The sequence below is a fragment of the Erpetoichthys calabaricus genome, chromosome 4, assembly GCF_900747795.2.
Source record: "Erpetoichthys calabaricus chromosome 4, fErpCal1.3, whole genome shotgun sequence".
In the NCBI taxonomy this organism is placed as follows: Eukaryota; Metazoa; Chordata; class Cladistia; order Polypteriformes; family Polypteridae; genus Erpetoichthys; species Erpetoichthys calabaricus.
The window spans coordinates 190,098,807-190,116,696 of record NC_041397.2 but is presented as its reverse complement, the minus strand read 5'-3'; the positions used below and the strand labels follow the sequence as shown (position 1 = coordinate 190,116,696).

At 39.2% G+C, this 17,890-nt stretch overlaps 2 protein-coding genes across 4 annotated transcripts in view; one reads left to right on the top strand and one right to left on the bottom strand.

The window, feature by feature from the left end:
* Positions 1-11,400, bottom strand: part of pcid2 (PCI domain containing 2) — a 62,459-nt gene extending 51,059 nt beyond the window's left edge. Inside the window, exons 1-3 of one of the 3 annotated variants that reach the window (XM_051926230.1) lie at positions 11,272-11,400; positions 9,061-9,156; positions 4,244-4,333 (exon numbers count right to left, since the gene is read on the bottom strand). In XM_051926230.1, the coding sequence (XP_051782190.1) occupies positions 4,244-4,333; positions 9,061-9,096 (126 nt within the window). In that variant the 5' untranslated portion in view covers positions 9,097-9,156; positions 11,272-11,400. Of the gene's footprint in view, positions 1-4,243; positions 4,334-9,060; positions 9,161-10,584; positions 10,831-11,271 lie in introns of those variants that run through there. The other 2 variants (XM_028800079.2, XM_051926229.1) reach the window with 2 other exon arrangements.
* A 464-nt stretch (positions 11,401-11,864) lies between these two features.
* The window catches only part of LOC114650440 (cullin-4A), a 115,953-nt gene continuing 109,927 nt past the window's right edge, over positions 11,865-17,890 (top strand). The window contains exon 1 of the mRNA XM_051926220.1: positions 11,865-12,003. Within this exon, the coding sequence (XP_051782180.1) occupies positions 11,865-12,003 (139 nt within the window). The remainder of the gene's footprint in view (positions 12,004-17,890) is intronic.

Below are 17,890 nucleotides of genomic sequence, written 5' to 3'. Positions count from 1 at the left end.
ATGGAGTTAACTGAATCATATTTAATGAAGCCTGTGCTACAACGTACAAAGAAAGCGTCACTATTTTCATATTGTGCGTTTTCTTATCTGAGCATTTTGTCTTCCATGGTGTAGCAAAGAACATCCCCATTGCCTTACTGTATGGGAATTCCTGAACTTGGGGACCACTTACACAATATTCTAAAACAAGCTAGGGAGGAGATCTGAGGGAATGCATTTACTTTGGACATGTGTGTTTGGTTGGTGTCACATTAATATCTAAATACAGTGTCAGATTTATTTGTCAAAACAACTTCCGGCTAAAACCTGTTGCATGTCACGTTTAAGGACTGCAGCTGCTACAAATCTGGCCACTCCATGGTCACTGGAGCTATCCCCTTAAGTGAATCACAATTTGCGACTAATTGCAAAATTGTTTCTGAGTTTTCACATTCATTCCATATTACATATTGTGCCACGCTAGTAGCACAAAGTAAGTCATTCTAGCAGCCAGTTGATGCAAAGAACCCTGGTTTAAGAACAGTATCGTACACCATCTATATATATAATTTACTAAGCCGACAGAACAAGCAAGACAACCATGGGATATGCACGGCATAGCCATACAGAAGAAGCAAGACAACCATGGGATACGCACGCATAGCCACGCCCGCCAACTCACAAAGACCCACCCACCAACACTAAGACCATGGGATACGATGACAACTCAAAAAGCCCTGCCCACCAACAACTCACTAAGCAGCCGACCATGGCACACGCCTGACAACAATTCGAGCGAGAGCGAAAGCATTTGCCAAGAATGTTTTCATGAATCAAGAACGAAAGTCGGAGGTTCAAAGACGGTCACATACTGTCGTAGTTCCGACCATAAACGATGCCAACAGGCGATCCGGCTGCGTCATTCCCATGACTTTGGGTTATTGGGGGGGGGGGTGTTGGGTGGGGGAGTATGGTTGCAAAGCTGAAACTTAAAGGAATTGACGGAAGGGCACCACCAGGTGTGGAGCCTTTCGCTTAATTTGACTCAACACGGGAAACCTCACCCGTGCCGGACACAGAGAGGATTGACAGATTGATAGCTGTTTCTCGATTCTGTGGGTGGTGGTGCATGGCCGTTCTTAGCTGGTGGGGCGATTTGTCTGGTTAATTCAGAAAACGAACGAGACTCCCATCAGCTAAATAGCTACATGACCCAAGAGCGGTCAGCGTCCAACTTCTTAGAGGGACAAGTGGCTTTCAGCCACGTGAAATTGAGCATTAACAGGTCTGTGATGCCCTTGGATGTCCAGTACTGCACGCACACTACACTGAATGGATCAACGTGTGTCTACCCGGCGCCGAGAGACGTGGGTAAGCCATTGAACCCTATTTGTGCTGGAGACCGGGGCTTGCAATTGTTCCCCACGAACGAGGAATTCCCAGTAAGTGCGGATCATACGCTTGCACTGATTACGCCCCTGCCCTTTGTACACACCCACCCCCTCGCTACTACCATGGTCGGGTGACTTGGTGGATTATATATAGAAAAGCAGCCGGAACTGCAAAGACAAATGAAAAGACAATGTGGCTCAGAGGTGCATGTGGACTGTAGCAGACACAAAAGTGACTGAGGCGGTGTTTGGAAAATGAACAGTCAACGTGACTCACAGGTGCATGTGGACTGCACACAGGCGAAAGCAACTCAGGTGAGGAGTTGGGGGCGGGCACATGAGCAGGCGGTGCGTACTGAACGATGATTGTATGTTGGTTCGTAGCGTGCATTGTTGCAATGTTACTTTTCTTGGTGGTTTATTAAATTACGGATTTTTCAAATGTTAATTTTTTTCCCTGTGCTTAAAAATCATTAAAAAAAGCGGCGTGATTATGCGGCATATGCTACGCCACGGGTTGGCGAGTTGATAACTTAATTGCAGTGGGCTCCCTTTGAAAATTCACAGTGATTTAATACATCAATTTAACATGCCACAAGACTGAATGACCTAATAATGTATCCCAACACCAAATACCCCCATCCCATTTAAAGATTACTGAGCAGGTGATTAAGATTACTAGACAGCCTACTGACTAATTTCAGAGGTAAGGAAAGCACTGCCAGTTCACTAGGCCATCAGTATAGGCTTTTTATAATAAGAGATTCCTGAAAACTGATTTCAATCATCTCCAATCCCATAAAACTTACCAACAAACTGCTGGCCTGCTAGCATCCAACAAGGAATATTTGATACCTTATAAGTAATATCAAACAGTTTTTAAACTGTTAACTTATGCCTGATCTCTTACCAAAACTCCAGTTTGAAAGCACTTGTACCACCAATTTGTCTGCACCAATGATGTACTCTTCAAGACCATTCTGCAGCTCAGCTACTGGTACTGGCAGCTTTTTGCATGTGCTGTCTAGCACATATTTTATCTTTACATGTGATATCAATGGTTTGTATACTGCTGCATTATTTCTTTATAAATTGTTTACTATCATGATTTTGTTTAGTAACTTGCTGCACAGTGTTATTATACTATTTGCAGTATTACTGAAGCATTTCTGATTTATCTGCACCAGTGTAACTAACAACAAATACTATTACAGTGATCCTTCGCTATATCGCGCTTCGCGGCTTCACTCCATCGCGGATTTTATATGTAAGCATATTTAAATATATATCGCGGATTTTTTGCTGGTTCGCGGATTTCTGCGGACAATGGGTCTTTTAATTTCTGGTACATGCTTCCTCAGTTGGTTTGCCCAGTTGATTTCATACAAGGGACGCTATTGGCAGATGGCTGAGAAGCTACCCAACTTACTTTTCTCTGTCTCTCTTGCGCTGACTTTCTCTGATCCTGACGTAGGGGGATTGAGCAGGGGGGCTGTTCGCACACCTAGACGATACGGACGCTTGTCTAAAAATGCTGAAAGATTATCTTCACGTTGCTATCTTTTGTGCAGCTGCTTCCTGAAACGACATGCTGCACGGTGCTTCGCATACTTAAAAGCTCGAAGGGCACGTATTGATTTTTGACTGAAAAACAAACTCTGTCTCTGTCTCTCTCTATCTCTCTCCCTGCTCCTGACGGAGGGGGTGTGAGCTGCCGCCTTCAACAGCTTTGTGCCACGGTGCTTCGCATACTTAAAAGCCAAACAGCCCTATTGATTTGTTTGCTAGAGATTGTTTTCTCTATCTATGTGACATTCTGTGCTCCTGACACGCACTCCTTTGAAGAGGAAGATATGTTTGCATTCTTTTAATTGTGAGATGGAACTGTCATCTCTGTCTTGTCATGGAGCACAGTTTAAACTTTTGAAAAAGAGACAAATGTTTGTTTGCAGTGTTTGAATAACATTCCTGTCTCTCTACAACCTCCTGTGTTTCTGCGCAAATCTGTGACCCAAGCATGACAATGTAAAAATAACCATATAAACATATGGTTTCTACTTCGCGGATTTTCTTATTTCGCGGGTGGCTCTGGAACGCAACCCCCGCGATGGAGGAGGGATTACTGTATTATATTGTAATGCCTCTCAAGCTTTGTCATAATGATCATCTCTTCAACTGGTTAACTTGGCACCAAATTATTTTGCCATTTTTTATTATGTGCGGCTTACTCAGTCAACTAATTAATTGTGTGGTTCACTTTGGTAAATTGGCTGATTGTTAGTCATCTATTTCTTTTCCTGATGTATCCATCAGTTTCTAAAAAGCGTACACAAAATGTGTACATATCAAACAATTCTAAGAACTTGAAATAACAAGGGCTACATCCTTACAATATAGCATTTAAAAATACATATTGGAGGTTATCTTTCAACGTAACCCTTTTTCTGCATATAGGTTTCTAAGGATCAGAATCAAGACACTTTGTTTCCCTGTCCGAACATTGTTTCTTTCTAAAGATATCAATTTAATTGATGAACAGCATTTATTATTGCTTTACAATAGGCTAGCTCAAACATCTAACTACAGTCATGAATCAAGTTTCCAAATCAAAACAAACACCATCACTTACACAAAAAGTTAAACTAAGACATCATTAAATTTAAGTATTAACTTGAACAAGAAAATTCAATTTCTGATTATACAGCAGGTACACTAAATGTTGCCTACAAACATTTGACAAATATTTTCAAGAAATATCCAAAATGACATTGTATATTGCAGTTTTGTGCAATAATTGTGGTTAATGTTACGTTTATATCAGAAAACTGTGGTCTTGGTAAATGTGTATGGTAGACAAAAGTAAACCATCATACCTGTAGCCTGGGATTTGCCACGTGAGGATGTTTGAATGATAACAACTCAGCGCAGAATGCACCATCTCTTGTATCAATAGCCTCAACCACCTAAAATAGTTTAAGCATAATTTTAGTTTAAACATTTTTGTTAATTTACTATCCAGAATTTTAGATAATAAACTACTGGTCAAAACAGTTACAAAACCACATTTTTTCCAGTTTTTCTTCAAATTTAATCAGCTGAAATACAATGAATGACCTAAAATGTTGAAAAGATAAGATGTAAACTGCCAGAGGTTTAAATTAAAAGTTTAGGTTAGAAAAACTGAAAAAAGACACACACCAAATTTCAGAATATTAAAAATGGGCCTTCTTTAGGGAACAACTTTCTTGGGTATAGAGGCTGAAGCAACACAATCTGTTCCAATTCTGCTTTAAGATAAGAAGGTTTTAATAATAATAATAAATTTTATTTATATAGCGCCTTTCCCACACTCAAGGCACTTCACAGAGTTTAAGTTAGAACAGCAGGGTATACAGTATGTAACCTATTAGTTGTTCCCTGAAGAAGGCCCATTTGTAATATTCTGAAATTTCCTTTTCTTCAGTTTTTGCTAACCTAAACTTTAAATTTAAACCTCTGGAGTTTGCTGTGTACCTATTCCCCATTTTAGGTCATTCATTGAATTTCATCTGATTAAATATGAAGAACAACTGGAAAAACTAAGGTGTTCTAAAACTTTTGATCGGTAGTGTACATGATCAGTTCATAACATTTTCTTCTATTATTAATATAGAGTAAGGGCAGGCAGCTTTGGTCCTTAAGTGCCACAATGACCTTAGGTTTCCTTACCAACCAAATCATATTTGACATTAATCTTTGTTCTAGTGTGGTTGCTGAGGTGTCACCCGCTGAACTTGGGTCCCAGTGCTTCGCCATGTGGTGGGTGCAGCAACGCACTATCACAGCATGCTCCCAACTTAATCTTTGCTACTAAATGAATTTTACCTTTAATTAGAATTATCTCAAAAACTCTTTTTCTCTGTGAAAATTCAAAAAGATGCTTATTGATTTCACACATTTTTACCATAAATAACATTCATTCTCCACATACTATGCTGCATTTTGGGGTAGTTCTATTGTTCTTACTTTTTTTAATTTGTTAACTAGAAGAAATAGAAGAGATGTTTTGATGATTGATCTTTCTAATAAACGTTTTTAAATAGTGAAAAATACAATAAAAATTGATGATGAAGGGGAAAGCAGTGCTTCAGTTTGGAAGTTTGAGTATGTCTCCTACTTTTAACACCACATCAATTAAGCTTCAGGGATATCAATCAGTCCAGTTAGGAAGCATAAGTGATTGTGAATCAACTTCACCTTACACTGGTGCAGTGGGCCCTGGGTTTCTCCTGGTGCAGAACAATGCCTAGCATCCTAAGACCAGAGTATGCAGGCAGTTCCTGGATGACAAAGGCATTGATGCCACTGTCTGGCCTGCAAGTCCGCCAGCTCTCCTCATGTAATGGCATGGCCTGTCTCCTGGTATCTCCTCCACTCTCTTGAGATTTTCATGCGATGGAGGAGCAGGACTAATTGTGCAACCTGAATCGGATATAAGTACTGCCTCATGCTACCAGCAGACAAGGACACTAGTAAAATGCAAAACTGGAGAAGAATCAATTAGAAAGGATAAGGAGAGAGCAATTGTCTGTGGCCACCACCTGCAAAACCATTCCCTTTTTGGGGGATATCTTGCTCCTGCCTCCCCAGTGCACCCGTTGTCACTTTCATTTGCACCTAAGCAGGTGAAGGTGTTTCAAGATCTCTTATCCTTCCTAACTGGACCGACGGATATCCCTGAAGCTTAACTGACTTGGTGTTAGACTATGATGATTAAGTGTTCCTTGAATTGTTTGAGCAGTATACTTGTTATCTTTAACAAAATGTCTATACCAAAAGAAGTCACTACAGGACCAGGCTCGAGATTTTCTGATATATTAAAACACCAAATTATAAAACACTTCATTTATCTCACATTAATTCAGAGTGCATTGTTCAAAAGAGGCAATTCCTGACTAGTACAGTGATCCCTCGCTATATCGCGCTTCGCCTTTCGCGGCTTCACTCCATCGCGGATTTTATATGTAAGCATATTTAAATATATATCGCGGATTTTTTGCTGGTTCGCGGATTTCTGAAGACAAGGGGTCTTTTAATTTCTGGTACATGCTTCCTCAGTTGGTTTGCCCAGTTGATTTCATACAAGGGACGCTATTGGCAGATGGCTGAGAAGCTAGATTGCTTACTTTTCTCTATCTCTCTCTTGCGCAGACTTTCTCTGATCCTGACGTATGGGGATTGAGCAGGGTGGCTGTTCGCACACCTAGATGATACCGACGCTCGTCTAAAAATGCTGAAAGATTATCTTCACGTTGGTATCTTTTGTGCAGCTGCTTCCTGAAATGACATGCTGCACAGTGCTTCGCATACTTAAAAGCTCGAAGGGCACGTATTGATTTTTGACTTAAAAACAAACTCTGTCTCTCTCTATCTCTCTCTCTCTCTCTCTCCCTGCTCCTGACGGAGGGGGTGTGAGCTGCCGCCTTCAACAGCTTTGTGCCGCGGTGCTTCGCATACTTAAAAGCAAACAGCCCTATTGATTTGTTTGCTAGAGATTGTTTTCTCTATCTATGTGACATTCTGTGCTCCTGACACGCACTCCTTTGAAGAGGAAGATATGTTTGCATTCTTTTAATTGTGAGACAGAACTGTCATCTCTGTCTTGTCATGGAGCACAGTTTAAACTTTTGAAAAAGAGACAAATGTTTGTTTGCAGTGTTTGAATAACGTTCCTGTCTCTCTACAACCTCCTGTGTTTCTGCGCAAATCTGTGACCCAAGCATGACAATCTAAAAATAACCATATAAACATATGGTTTCTACTTCGCGGATTTTCTTATTTCGCGGGTGGCTCTGGAACGCAACCCCCGCGATGGAGGGGGGATTACTGTATAGCAAAACTAATCTCAGAAAATTAAACAAAAGATTGAAATAAATTAGATTACAGTGGGTACGGAAAGTATTCAGACCATCATTCACTGATGAGCAGTGCCTGGTTGTCTACACACATACCGCTTAGAATTAAGGCCAACTCCCGCATGGAGTTTGCTAAAAGACACCTGAAGGACTCTGAGATGGTGAGAAATAAGATTCTCTGGTCTGATGAGACCAAGATAGAACTTTTTGGCCTTAATTCTAAGCGGTATGTGTGGAGACAACCAGGCACTGCTCATCACTTGTCCAATACAGTCCCCACAGTGAAGCATGGTGGTGGCAGCATCATGCTGTGGGGTTGTTTTTCAGCTGCAGGGACAGGAAAACTGGTTGCAATCGAGGGAAAGATGAATGCGGCCAAGTACAGGGATATCCTGGACAAAAACCTTTTCCAGAGTGCTAAGGACCTCAGACTGGGCTGAAGGTTTACCTTCCAACAAGACAATGACCCTAAGCACACAGCTAAAATAAAGAAGGAGTGGCTTCACAACAACTCTGTGACTGTTCTTGAATGGCCAGCCAGAGCCATGACTTAAACCCAATTGAGCATCTCTGGAGAGACCTACAAATGGCTGTCCACCAACATTTACCATCCAACCTGACAGAACTGGAGAGGATCTGCAAGGAGGAATGGCAGAGGATCCCCAAATCCAGGTGTGAAAAACTTGTTGCATCTTTCCCAAGAAAACTCATGGCTGTATTAGCTCAAAAGGGTGCTTCTACTAAAAAAGGGTCTGAATACTTAGGACCATGTGATATTTCAGTTTTTCTTTTTTAATAAATCTGCAACAATTTCAAAAATTCTTTTTTTGTCTGTCAATATGGGGTGCTGTGTGTACATTAATGAGGGAAAAAATTAATTTAAATGATTTTAGCAAATGGCTGCAATATGACAAAGAGTGAAAAATTGAAGGGGGTCTGAGTACTTTCCGTACCCACTGTATGTATTTTGTACATGCTCTGACTTCCTGAAAAGTGAAATGTGGGTCTTCACAATTTATACAATAAGATACTCGTGTATTATAACCCCACCACTCAACCAAGACAGTGCTTCTCATACTCGTGTTATAACCACACCACTCAACCCAGATAGCGCTTCTGTTTCATCCATCCATTTTACAACCCTCTGAATCCGAACACAGGGTCATGGGGGTCTGCCAGAGCCAATCCCAGCCAACACAGGGCGCAAGGCAGGGAACCAATCCCGGGCAGGGCGCCAACCCACCGCAGGACACACATTTCAAAAGTAATTAAAAATCAAATTTCATGTATTCTTGTTTTTGTTTTGTAAATAAACAAATGTAAAAATGATGAAGTTTTTCTCTTGCCTGTGGCAGAGTTAACACAAATGTAAAAAAACAATGAAGTTTTGCTCTTGCCTGTGCTGAGATTATAACACATGAGTACCAATAATAATGTATTTCATTGACCCTATTTTCTGGATTTTTTCCTTTATATAAATTGATGTGTAGTTCACATATCACTCTTTGGAAACTGTTGAAAAACGCAAATAATGTTTCATATATTAGTAAATACTAATACATTTGCTAGGCAAAGTAATAGTCATTTTTAAAAACAGTAATATTTATAAACAAAACTATACTTTTTTAAGACATTATTTACAATATACACAAATTTAACACAATTTTAATTACAGTTAAACACTGATGTGGAACAAATACAGTATAAAAATCAAACAAGGGAATACAATAAGTTTTAATTAAAAGAAAATAATAATCATAATTTGACTTCAAAAACATCAGAGTGAGGTCACTGACCTGTTGAAGATACTGGTTAATTGTTATGTGAGCCATTAAAATGGTAAACAAACACCTCTCAAAAATGTGAGACGGAGCTTCTCTTCACATCACACACTGCCTTTACAAAAAGAGAAAGTAGTTACGCACAAAATTTGAGTACACGATTATTTACTTGAAGATACTGGTTAATTGTTATGTAAGCCATTAAAATGGTAAACAAACACCTCTCAAAAATGTGAGACGGAGCTTCTCTTCACATCACACACTGCCTTTACAAAAAGAGAAAGTAGTTACGCACAAAATTTGAGTACGCGATTATTTATTCGTTTTTCTTTTAAGTGTACAAAGGTGAGTACTTACACTGCTATAGTTTGTATAAAACATTTTTGACATTGCTTAAGTCTTGGGTTTTCTAGATTGCCATGGTTCCAAAACGGTACAGAACTTAGAACACAGCTAACGTTGTGATCATGATTCGAGAACGATTCGTTGTTATGACCAGCTCTTTTCATTGAATCATATGATCTGATTCGTGAGCACGAACAAATCGATTCAGTGGAGTTCGACAGAAGTACTAAACCGCACGACTTATGCTGATGTCGTCTGCGTCTTTCGTTTCGCTGGTAGGTGAGTGAAGGAGATGAGCATGAATCGCCCGACTCATTTGATTCGTTAAAGTCACTATTTTCCCGTTTATATGATTCGCGAACGAGTCATTAGGAGTTGCACAATTCGTATTCACCTGTAACTATAACGAAACGTCTTATTTAAATTATGCGTCCTAAATGTCTTATCATGCATTGTGCACGGAAACAGGACAGTGACCTAGGAATTATGTTATTATTAATTATATGTAAATTAATAGTATATTTTGAAATGTATAGTATTAAAATATATTTGTATCAATTTACATATTTACATTTTTCACAGGGACTCCCACCCTCCTGGACGTTCCATATAAGCCAGACTCTAAATTAATCAGAAGAATCGCTTCACCTAAATGGTTAGTTCGAAAGAACTGAATCAGTAAAGGGAATCGAAATACCCATCACTGATGTGCTAGACGCAAAAAAATTGAAGACTTGTAAAGTTGCACATGAAATCGAGTGGGATGGGAGGCCCCCTTCGCATTTCGGCCGCCTAAAAACGAGACAAACTGGATATTTCATTCCGGGATGTGATGCATAAAACCGGGACGCATTGCCTGAAATTGAGACTGGTCGTCCTAGTATTGGGTCTTGGTGTCGAACCACAGTTAAATGAAATGGGAAGAGTAAAGTACAGCTAAACACTTGGCAGTGAAGAGAAAATGAAGAAAACAAAATATCCCGCAAGATGCACGTTCACGGAGATATATTATCCCATCATTACTAACACGCCATAAATTGAAATATTGTTTAATAGAACTACAAACATTCTCAGTTTGCATTTAAAAACTGATAACAGCAAAGACATGACAGTACCGCCCGTGACAGCTTAAATATTCGGCCAGGTAACACAAAGAAAGAAATTTTGCAAGAGTACTTTTTCTCACATTCTTACCTGAACAAGCATATGACCTGGAAGTAGCTATTGAGCCGGAAGTAGTAGTAGTACACAAATGTCGCTTAGCTATTTTTTTATAAACATCTCTTCTATAGCCGCACCGTAACAAAGCTGATTTTTCTTCTTAACACAGTCCCTAATTCAACGCTTATGTTTATGGTCGTGCTGCTAAAATAACATTCGATCGCTGTTGCAATATTTCATCAAAGGGATAACAAGAAGTAGAACATATCTTATTCTGATTGGCTGGCTGCATGCTTCCAGCCAATGTGCTCAAGTGTTACGCAGGTTGGTGCCCAAGGAACATCCCAAGAACAATGCCTATAGGGTCTTTGATTTCAGATGCACACAGGTCTGGGGGAAGCTTTGATCTGTGTGTGCACTTAAATACACACACTGTAACACGCAAAGCATTTTCTTTGTACAATAAATGCAATTTTTATTTTAAAGTACTGCTTTTTTGCGTTTAAATCCTAACACCTCCCACTACCTGTTATGCTAATTAGTGGTAACGCTATTCGGTTAATAGAGCATTGATTTCTTTGAAAGTGCATACTATATGCTCCAACGGCATGCAAAAACAAAAAAAAAAAAAAAAAAATGACCCTTTAGTTTCGCCTTTACGTAACACCTGCTAATTGAAAACTGTAACAGTAATCTTCGGAAAAACACACACACACACACCTCTCCCAAGATGCATCGGCTTGGAGGTGGAGAAAGAGGCCATCTTGTTCGGCTTTTCTTTCCTTGACCCGGTGCAGGGTGTTTATTTGTCTTTCTGCGTTTGATTACATCACCGTTAACAAAAGCGTGTCAGATGTACACATCGAGTTGTGGCGTCCGTGACTGATATATGTACTGGACAAAAATCAAAATAACAAACATGTCAGCTCCACAGATACTGCGGCCAAGTAGTGTGGAGAGTTTTCTAGCACTGAATTGCCAATAGCACTTCTTAACTCAAGGGAGTTACAACTAACTCTTTGATCATCAGGGAGGTGCTCAGGACAACAAGATTCTCTCCGAAATCAGGGTAACAGTGAAGCGCTTTGACGGAGGAGGGACAAGACTGTTTGTGATCAATTTGATTGGCGGTTCATCGAATTTGCATTTGGAATAACCAGAAGCCCGGATTTTATCACGGTAGTGTGTGGCTAAACTTATCTGATTAGCTTGTTGTGTTCCACAGCGTCGTTTGCCGAGAGGATCGAGGAAGAGGAGGGGGCGACGGCAGTCACCTGTAATTTGTGAAGTTTCCAGTTTCAGGAAGCACAGGAATGGCAGACGAGACTCAGCAAAACAACAAGAAAGCCAGTTTTTCGGCTTTAGCAGAACACACAAACGGTCTAACTAAATCCTCTTCGCTAGCTGCAAAACGCAGCGGATCGAAGAAACTAGTCATTAAAAATTTTAAAGGTAGGTGTTCCATGGCTGTAGCGTGCTCTCCATGAAGTAGAGTAATGAATGGTATATAAGCGTTAAACAGGCGGCCTTTTCCACTAAATTAGTTCCTAAACGACAAGAATGCGTCTACACCTAGACACGTTTTGTGTACATACACGAAGCGCCACCTCTTATGAAAAGGTTGTCTCAGCGCATATAGCCAAGCTCGCAGCAAACTTTCTAGAGTGCCAGTGTGCGCAGGCGCTTTTGACGTCATCTCTAAGCCACTTGCTTCCTGGCGCAGCTTTCATCAATGCTTTACATAAAAACATGGGATTCAAAATTCAACAGGTGGAGTTACAGCCGATAAAACAAGGCAAAAACAAAATGTTAAGCTAAATCGAGACATTTTTTAATTTGTTTCAGTTTCGGGGACATGGCAGTTAAAACCTTGGATACATAGAGCATACTGAACATTATGGAAGCATGGATTAGTTCCAATTGAAACCAAACAAAGTTATTGTTTTTCTTGTGTTATACACACACATTCATTTTCATGCGACAGTGTATCATTTTATCGCTCTAACTGTGCGATAGGGAAACCCTAGCCCGTTATCCTCCTATGAAAGAAGACTAGCGCCTCACTTTCCTTTTATTTACAGTTTTCATTCGTGTGCCAATTACTGCATGGACAGAACCGTCATTTTTATAAACTGCATGCTTCTTGGTCAAATATAAGATTAAAACCAAAATTTAACCAATCTACCCATGTTACCATTATACTGTATAACATGTCAATGAAAGATGATAAAATATTTGAACCAAGATAGGTTTTAATAATATATTTTGGACGTCTAAAATAAACAACAGTTTTTGTAACTTGTTTTGTAACATGCAAATTAATCTTTTCTCATTCAGCATAGTGAAACATCCTGTGACAATGATCCATTCGCCAAATTTTGTCCTGTGATTTACAGTGAAATAGTTTTTAGACTGTCCCTAGACCTCATGCGAGCCCCCCCCCATCTTCACCCATTCATCTTCCACATTTTGCTCCACATGCTGAAATCAGTTTACCATATCTCTTATCGCTTGTGCCTTAACACTCCCTCAGGTCTACAGGCTTTCTCTTGTTCAGAAAACCGTAACATGGGTCAGCCCCCTCTTGGTTTTGTGTTCTGGCTTGCTACTGTAAAACTGCTCAAACTTTTGTAAAATTGTTTCCCTTCTGCACCAGTCCAAACAGGGAGCAGCTCTTAAAACCTCTTCCAAGACCACCTCACCAATAGTAATATTGAACTGAACTGTATAGACTAATTATGAAAATCAGATTAATAAGAACATTTCATACATGCATGCTCTTTTTAAAGTTTAAAAACTAATTCAGTGTGGCACAGCACTGTCAAAGACACTTCAAATTACAGTGATTATTTGTTCATTTCTGACAGTTTTACATTTCACTTTGGAATGGTAAGTGATTGTTGCAAAATCATAAAGCTCTAAACTTCATCTGGATATGCAGGTGACAAATTTATATTTGTTTTAAAAGCCATTGCTTTCCAAAATTTGACATATCATATGCCACTGCCTTTGTCATTAAGCAGCTCTATGCAATTGAAGTTTTATTGCATAGATTTTATAAGTTAAGCCTCATGTACTGGTAGACCTTAAGGTTGGGTTGGAGATACCAAAAGTCCCAATTTCATGCTATGCGGAATAATTACATTTTACGTTTTTTTTAAGCCCCCACACATTGTTCTCTAATAATATTTTGTAAACTCTGGCATATTGAACATAGCCTAGAATACTTTATATTCTTCTTTCATGAAACCTTGTGTTTTTTGGACTTGTACTGAGTTAAAGAGACATAAAGACACTGATGTCTGTACACAGTGAATAATGGAGGGGCTATGTTTGCTTTATGTTTATAGTAGAAATATAACTGTTAGTTAAACATTCTAATTCAGTAGTTTGTCTTTATTTACTCAACTCCTTTAACATCTAGGAATTTGATGAACATTTCCAGGCCATGTTAACATGATGGTGCTGTTGCCTCAGAACCCTAGAATCCCGGGTTTGTACTCAAACTATGAAGATTTTTTTTTTTTTTTTTGGTATCGTAGCTGTGTGGTGTTTTCTACGGCATCTGTTTTTTTTTGGCAACTATTTTTTTTTGTGTGTCTGACAATAGCCTGTGTGTGTCTGTGCAGAGGTTTATGATTTGTTAAACTGGCTTCCCATTTGGGTTTGGTTCAGCCATGCACCTTATGCTATTGGGATATACTCTGGTACGCTGTAACCCTGAATCTTTACAAACAAGTTCCAAATAAGATTTGCTGTAAATATCCACAACTGTAGTACAGTGAGAGAGCAGCACTAATTCCTGTGGTATTATGTACATTGTGGGTTTGTAATCCATTGAAAAGTCATGTATATGTAGGTGTTTGTTTTGTATTCCAGTGTCCATATTTAATGGTGTTAACTGTCTTTATCATTATTTTGTTTAATAATTTAACAGTATATTTCAGTAGATATGCAATTATGATCTTGATAGAAGAAGTACTCTAAATGAAAATAATTTGAGTCGATTGTGTATGGCATGATGACATAGTGTTTGGTAGGTCTGACTTGCAGCTCTAAAAAATTTATCCAGGTTCCAGACAGGAGTTTGCATATTCCACCTATGTCTGTGTGTGATTTTTCCCCACATGCTGTAGTTTTCCCTCCACATCCCAAAAACACGCATGCGTGAAGCTGCATCACAGTGAGTGACCAAAACACATTTATACTTGTTGCTACCTGTTTGATCAGTGCACTGATTTTTTTCTTACTCTGTGAATGTCAGTGTTGCATAGCTGATAATATCGTAGCAGAGGATGTGAGACTCTGCTGATTGAAGAAGAGTTGTGCCTACTGTTAGTGACTTAAAGAGGAAGAAAAGGTGGTGTGTTAGATCTATTGACCAAAAGTGGTGAAGGAAGTGTAAGTGTAATTTTCTTAAGTGTGGTAGGCCTATATAATGAGCAGGTGGATTTCAAAAGTTTTTGCTTGTCTTCTTTGCATTTTGAAGGCCTGTTACATCATATTAAGTCTTTCATTCATTATTCTGGCACCCACATAACCAGCCTCATCTTGAAGTTCACAATTTCGGATACATATCCGCTGCATCATGTAGTTAGAAAATGTTTTGTGCACATAGGGCTCCACAGATGCATCATCTGGTGTGGATATGGGCGTATGCATGAGTTGGCCCAGGAATTAATTTGCCTTCCCATTCAGGGTTGGTTTCTGTTTTGCTTTTGATGCTCTGTATAGTCTGTACCTCCCCATGACCTTTACACTGGATTAAGCATATGTGATAAATTAATGAATAAATAGGTGGGGGTGGGTGGTATGGCCAAAAAATTTCATCATGACATAATTTTAAATGATCATGATTATGGTATATATCACAGTACTACCTATGTACATATACAGGTGCATCTCAATAAATTAGAATATCATCGAAAAGTTAATGTATTTCAGTAATTCAATTCAAAAAGTGAAACTCATATAGTATGTAGATTCATTACACACAAAGTGATATATTTCAAGCGTTTCTTTTCATTTTGCTGATTATGGCCTACAGGTAATGAAAACTCAAAATTCAGTATTTCAGAAAATTAGAATATTACATAAGACCAATAAAAAAAAAATTTTAATAAAGAAGTGTTGGCTTACTGAAAGTATGTCCATGTATCCACTCAATACTTGGTCAGGGATGCTTTTGCATGAATTACTACATCAATGCGGCTTGGCATGGAGACAGTCAGCCTGTGGCACTGCTGAGGTGTTATAGAAGCCTGCCCAGAATGCTTTGATAGCGGCCTTCAGCTCGTCTGCATTGTTGGGTCTGGTGTCTCTCATCTTCCTTTTTGCTGGCCAATCAAGCACAGTGATACCATGGTCATTAAACCAGGTATTGATACTTTTCGCAGTGTGGGCAGGTGCCAAGTCCTGCTGGGAAGTGAAATCAGTATTTCCATAAAGCTTGTCAGCAGAAGGAAGCATGAAGTGCTCTAAAATTTCCTGGTAGACTGCTGCACTGACTTTGGACTTGATAAAACACAGTGAACCAACACCAGCAAATGACATGGCTCCCCAAATCATCACTGACTGTGGAAAGTTCACACTGGACCTCAACCAACTTGGATTCTGTGCCTTTCCACTCATCCTCCAGCCTCTGGGACATTGATTTCCAAATGAAATGCAAAATTTACTTTCATTTGAAAAAAGGACTTTGGGCCACTGAGCAACGGTCCAGTCTGTTTTCTCCTTATCCCACGTAAGGCTCTTCTGACGTTGTATCTGGTTCAGGAGTGGCTTGACACAAGGAATGCGACAGTCATAGCCCATGTCCCAGATATGTCTGTGTGTGGTGGTTCTTGAAGCACTAACTCCAGCCGCAGTCCACACCTTGTGAATCTGCCCCAAATTCTTGAATGGGCTGTGCGTCACAATCCCCTCAAGGCTGCGGTTATCCCTGTTGCTTGTGCACCTTTTTCTGACACATTTTTCCTTCCACTCAACTCTCCAATGATATGATTGGATGTGGCACTCTGTGAACAGCCTGCTTCTTTAGCAATGACATTTTGTGGCTTACCCTTCTTGTGGAGGGAGTCAATGACTGTCTTCTGGACAAAAGTCAAGTCAATAGTCTTCCCCATGATTGTGTGGCCTACTGAACCAGATTGAGAGACCATTTAAGGCTCAGGACACCTTTGAAGGTGTTTTGGGTTAATTACCTGAGTGGAGTGTGACACCATGAGTCTACAATATTGAACTTTTCCACAATATTCTAATTTTCTGAGCTACTGAATTTTTGGTTTTCATTAGCTATAAGCCACAATCAGCAAAATGAAAAAAATTGCAATATAGCACTCTGTGTGTAACGAATCTATATGATATGAGTTTCACTTTTTGAATTGAATAAAGTTTTCAAAGATATTCGAATTTATAGAGATGTATCTGTACTATTCAGACTGAATCCAGTTTAAGTGCTTCTGTTGACCCAATTTATGCTTTATTTATATACTAGCTCTGTAAGCCCATGCTGTAAAAAGCCCGCGGTTCTAGAAACTATTGAAATCGTCAGGAAAAAAAATTGAAATATAGAGATGTCAGGTCATTGAAAAAAACTGGGCATCTCTCTCCTAGGAGGATTCGTTTTGCAGGCATGCTCACATCGCTTGCTTTGTCGATGTTAGCGGCTAAGCGACTTTGTCTTTCTTCTGAGGTTTCGTGTTACTGACGTGCTGACCCCGCTTGTGTTATTAGCGGCTAAGCAAGTTTTCAGTTTCCTCGAAGGCGGAGCCCTTACCCCAACTCTACCTCTCACTTCCGGGCCAGACAGACACACACACACACACGTAGACGTTTATAAGATTGTCTTTCTCATGCTCAAAGCGCTTCACAGAACTTCAGAATAAACAACATTGAAAAGCAGAAAAAAAAAACTATAGTACACAATATTGTATATGCAAAATAATATCAACATAAAGATGAAGACAGGAAATACAAAGCTTTGCATTAGAATAATAGACAATAAACAACAACATACAAATACTACAGGAAAACTCCAAACAAATAATATAATTTGTGATATAAATGCAAATAATCCTGAGTGCCTACACAGAGAGGGGGTAAACTGAAAGAGAGGATCAAAATGTTCAGGATAAGTTAAAGGCCACCCTGAATAGATTAGTTTTAAGTTGCTTTTTTAAAAAAATGAATAAAGTCATCTGATCTAATTAATTTGTATTCAAAATATCTTTATTGTGAAAAATAAAAACTGAAAAAGTAAAAACATATTGAACATATCATTGAAAAAACACAATCTTTGAAAATGCACACTATATATACAGTGAAAAAATGAACACGA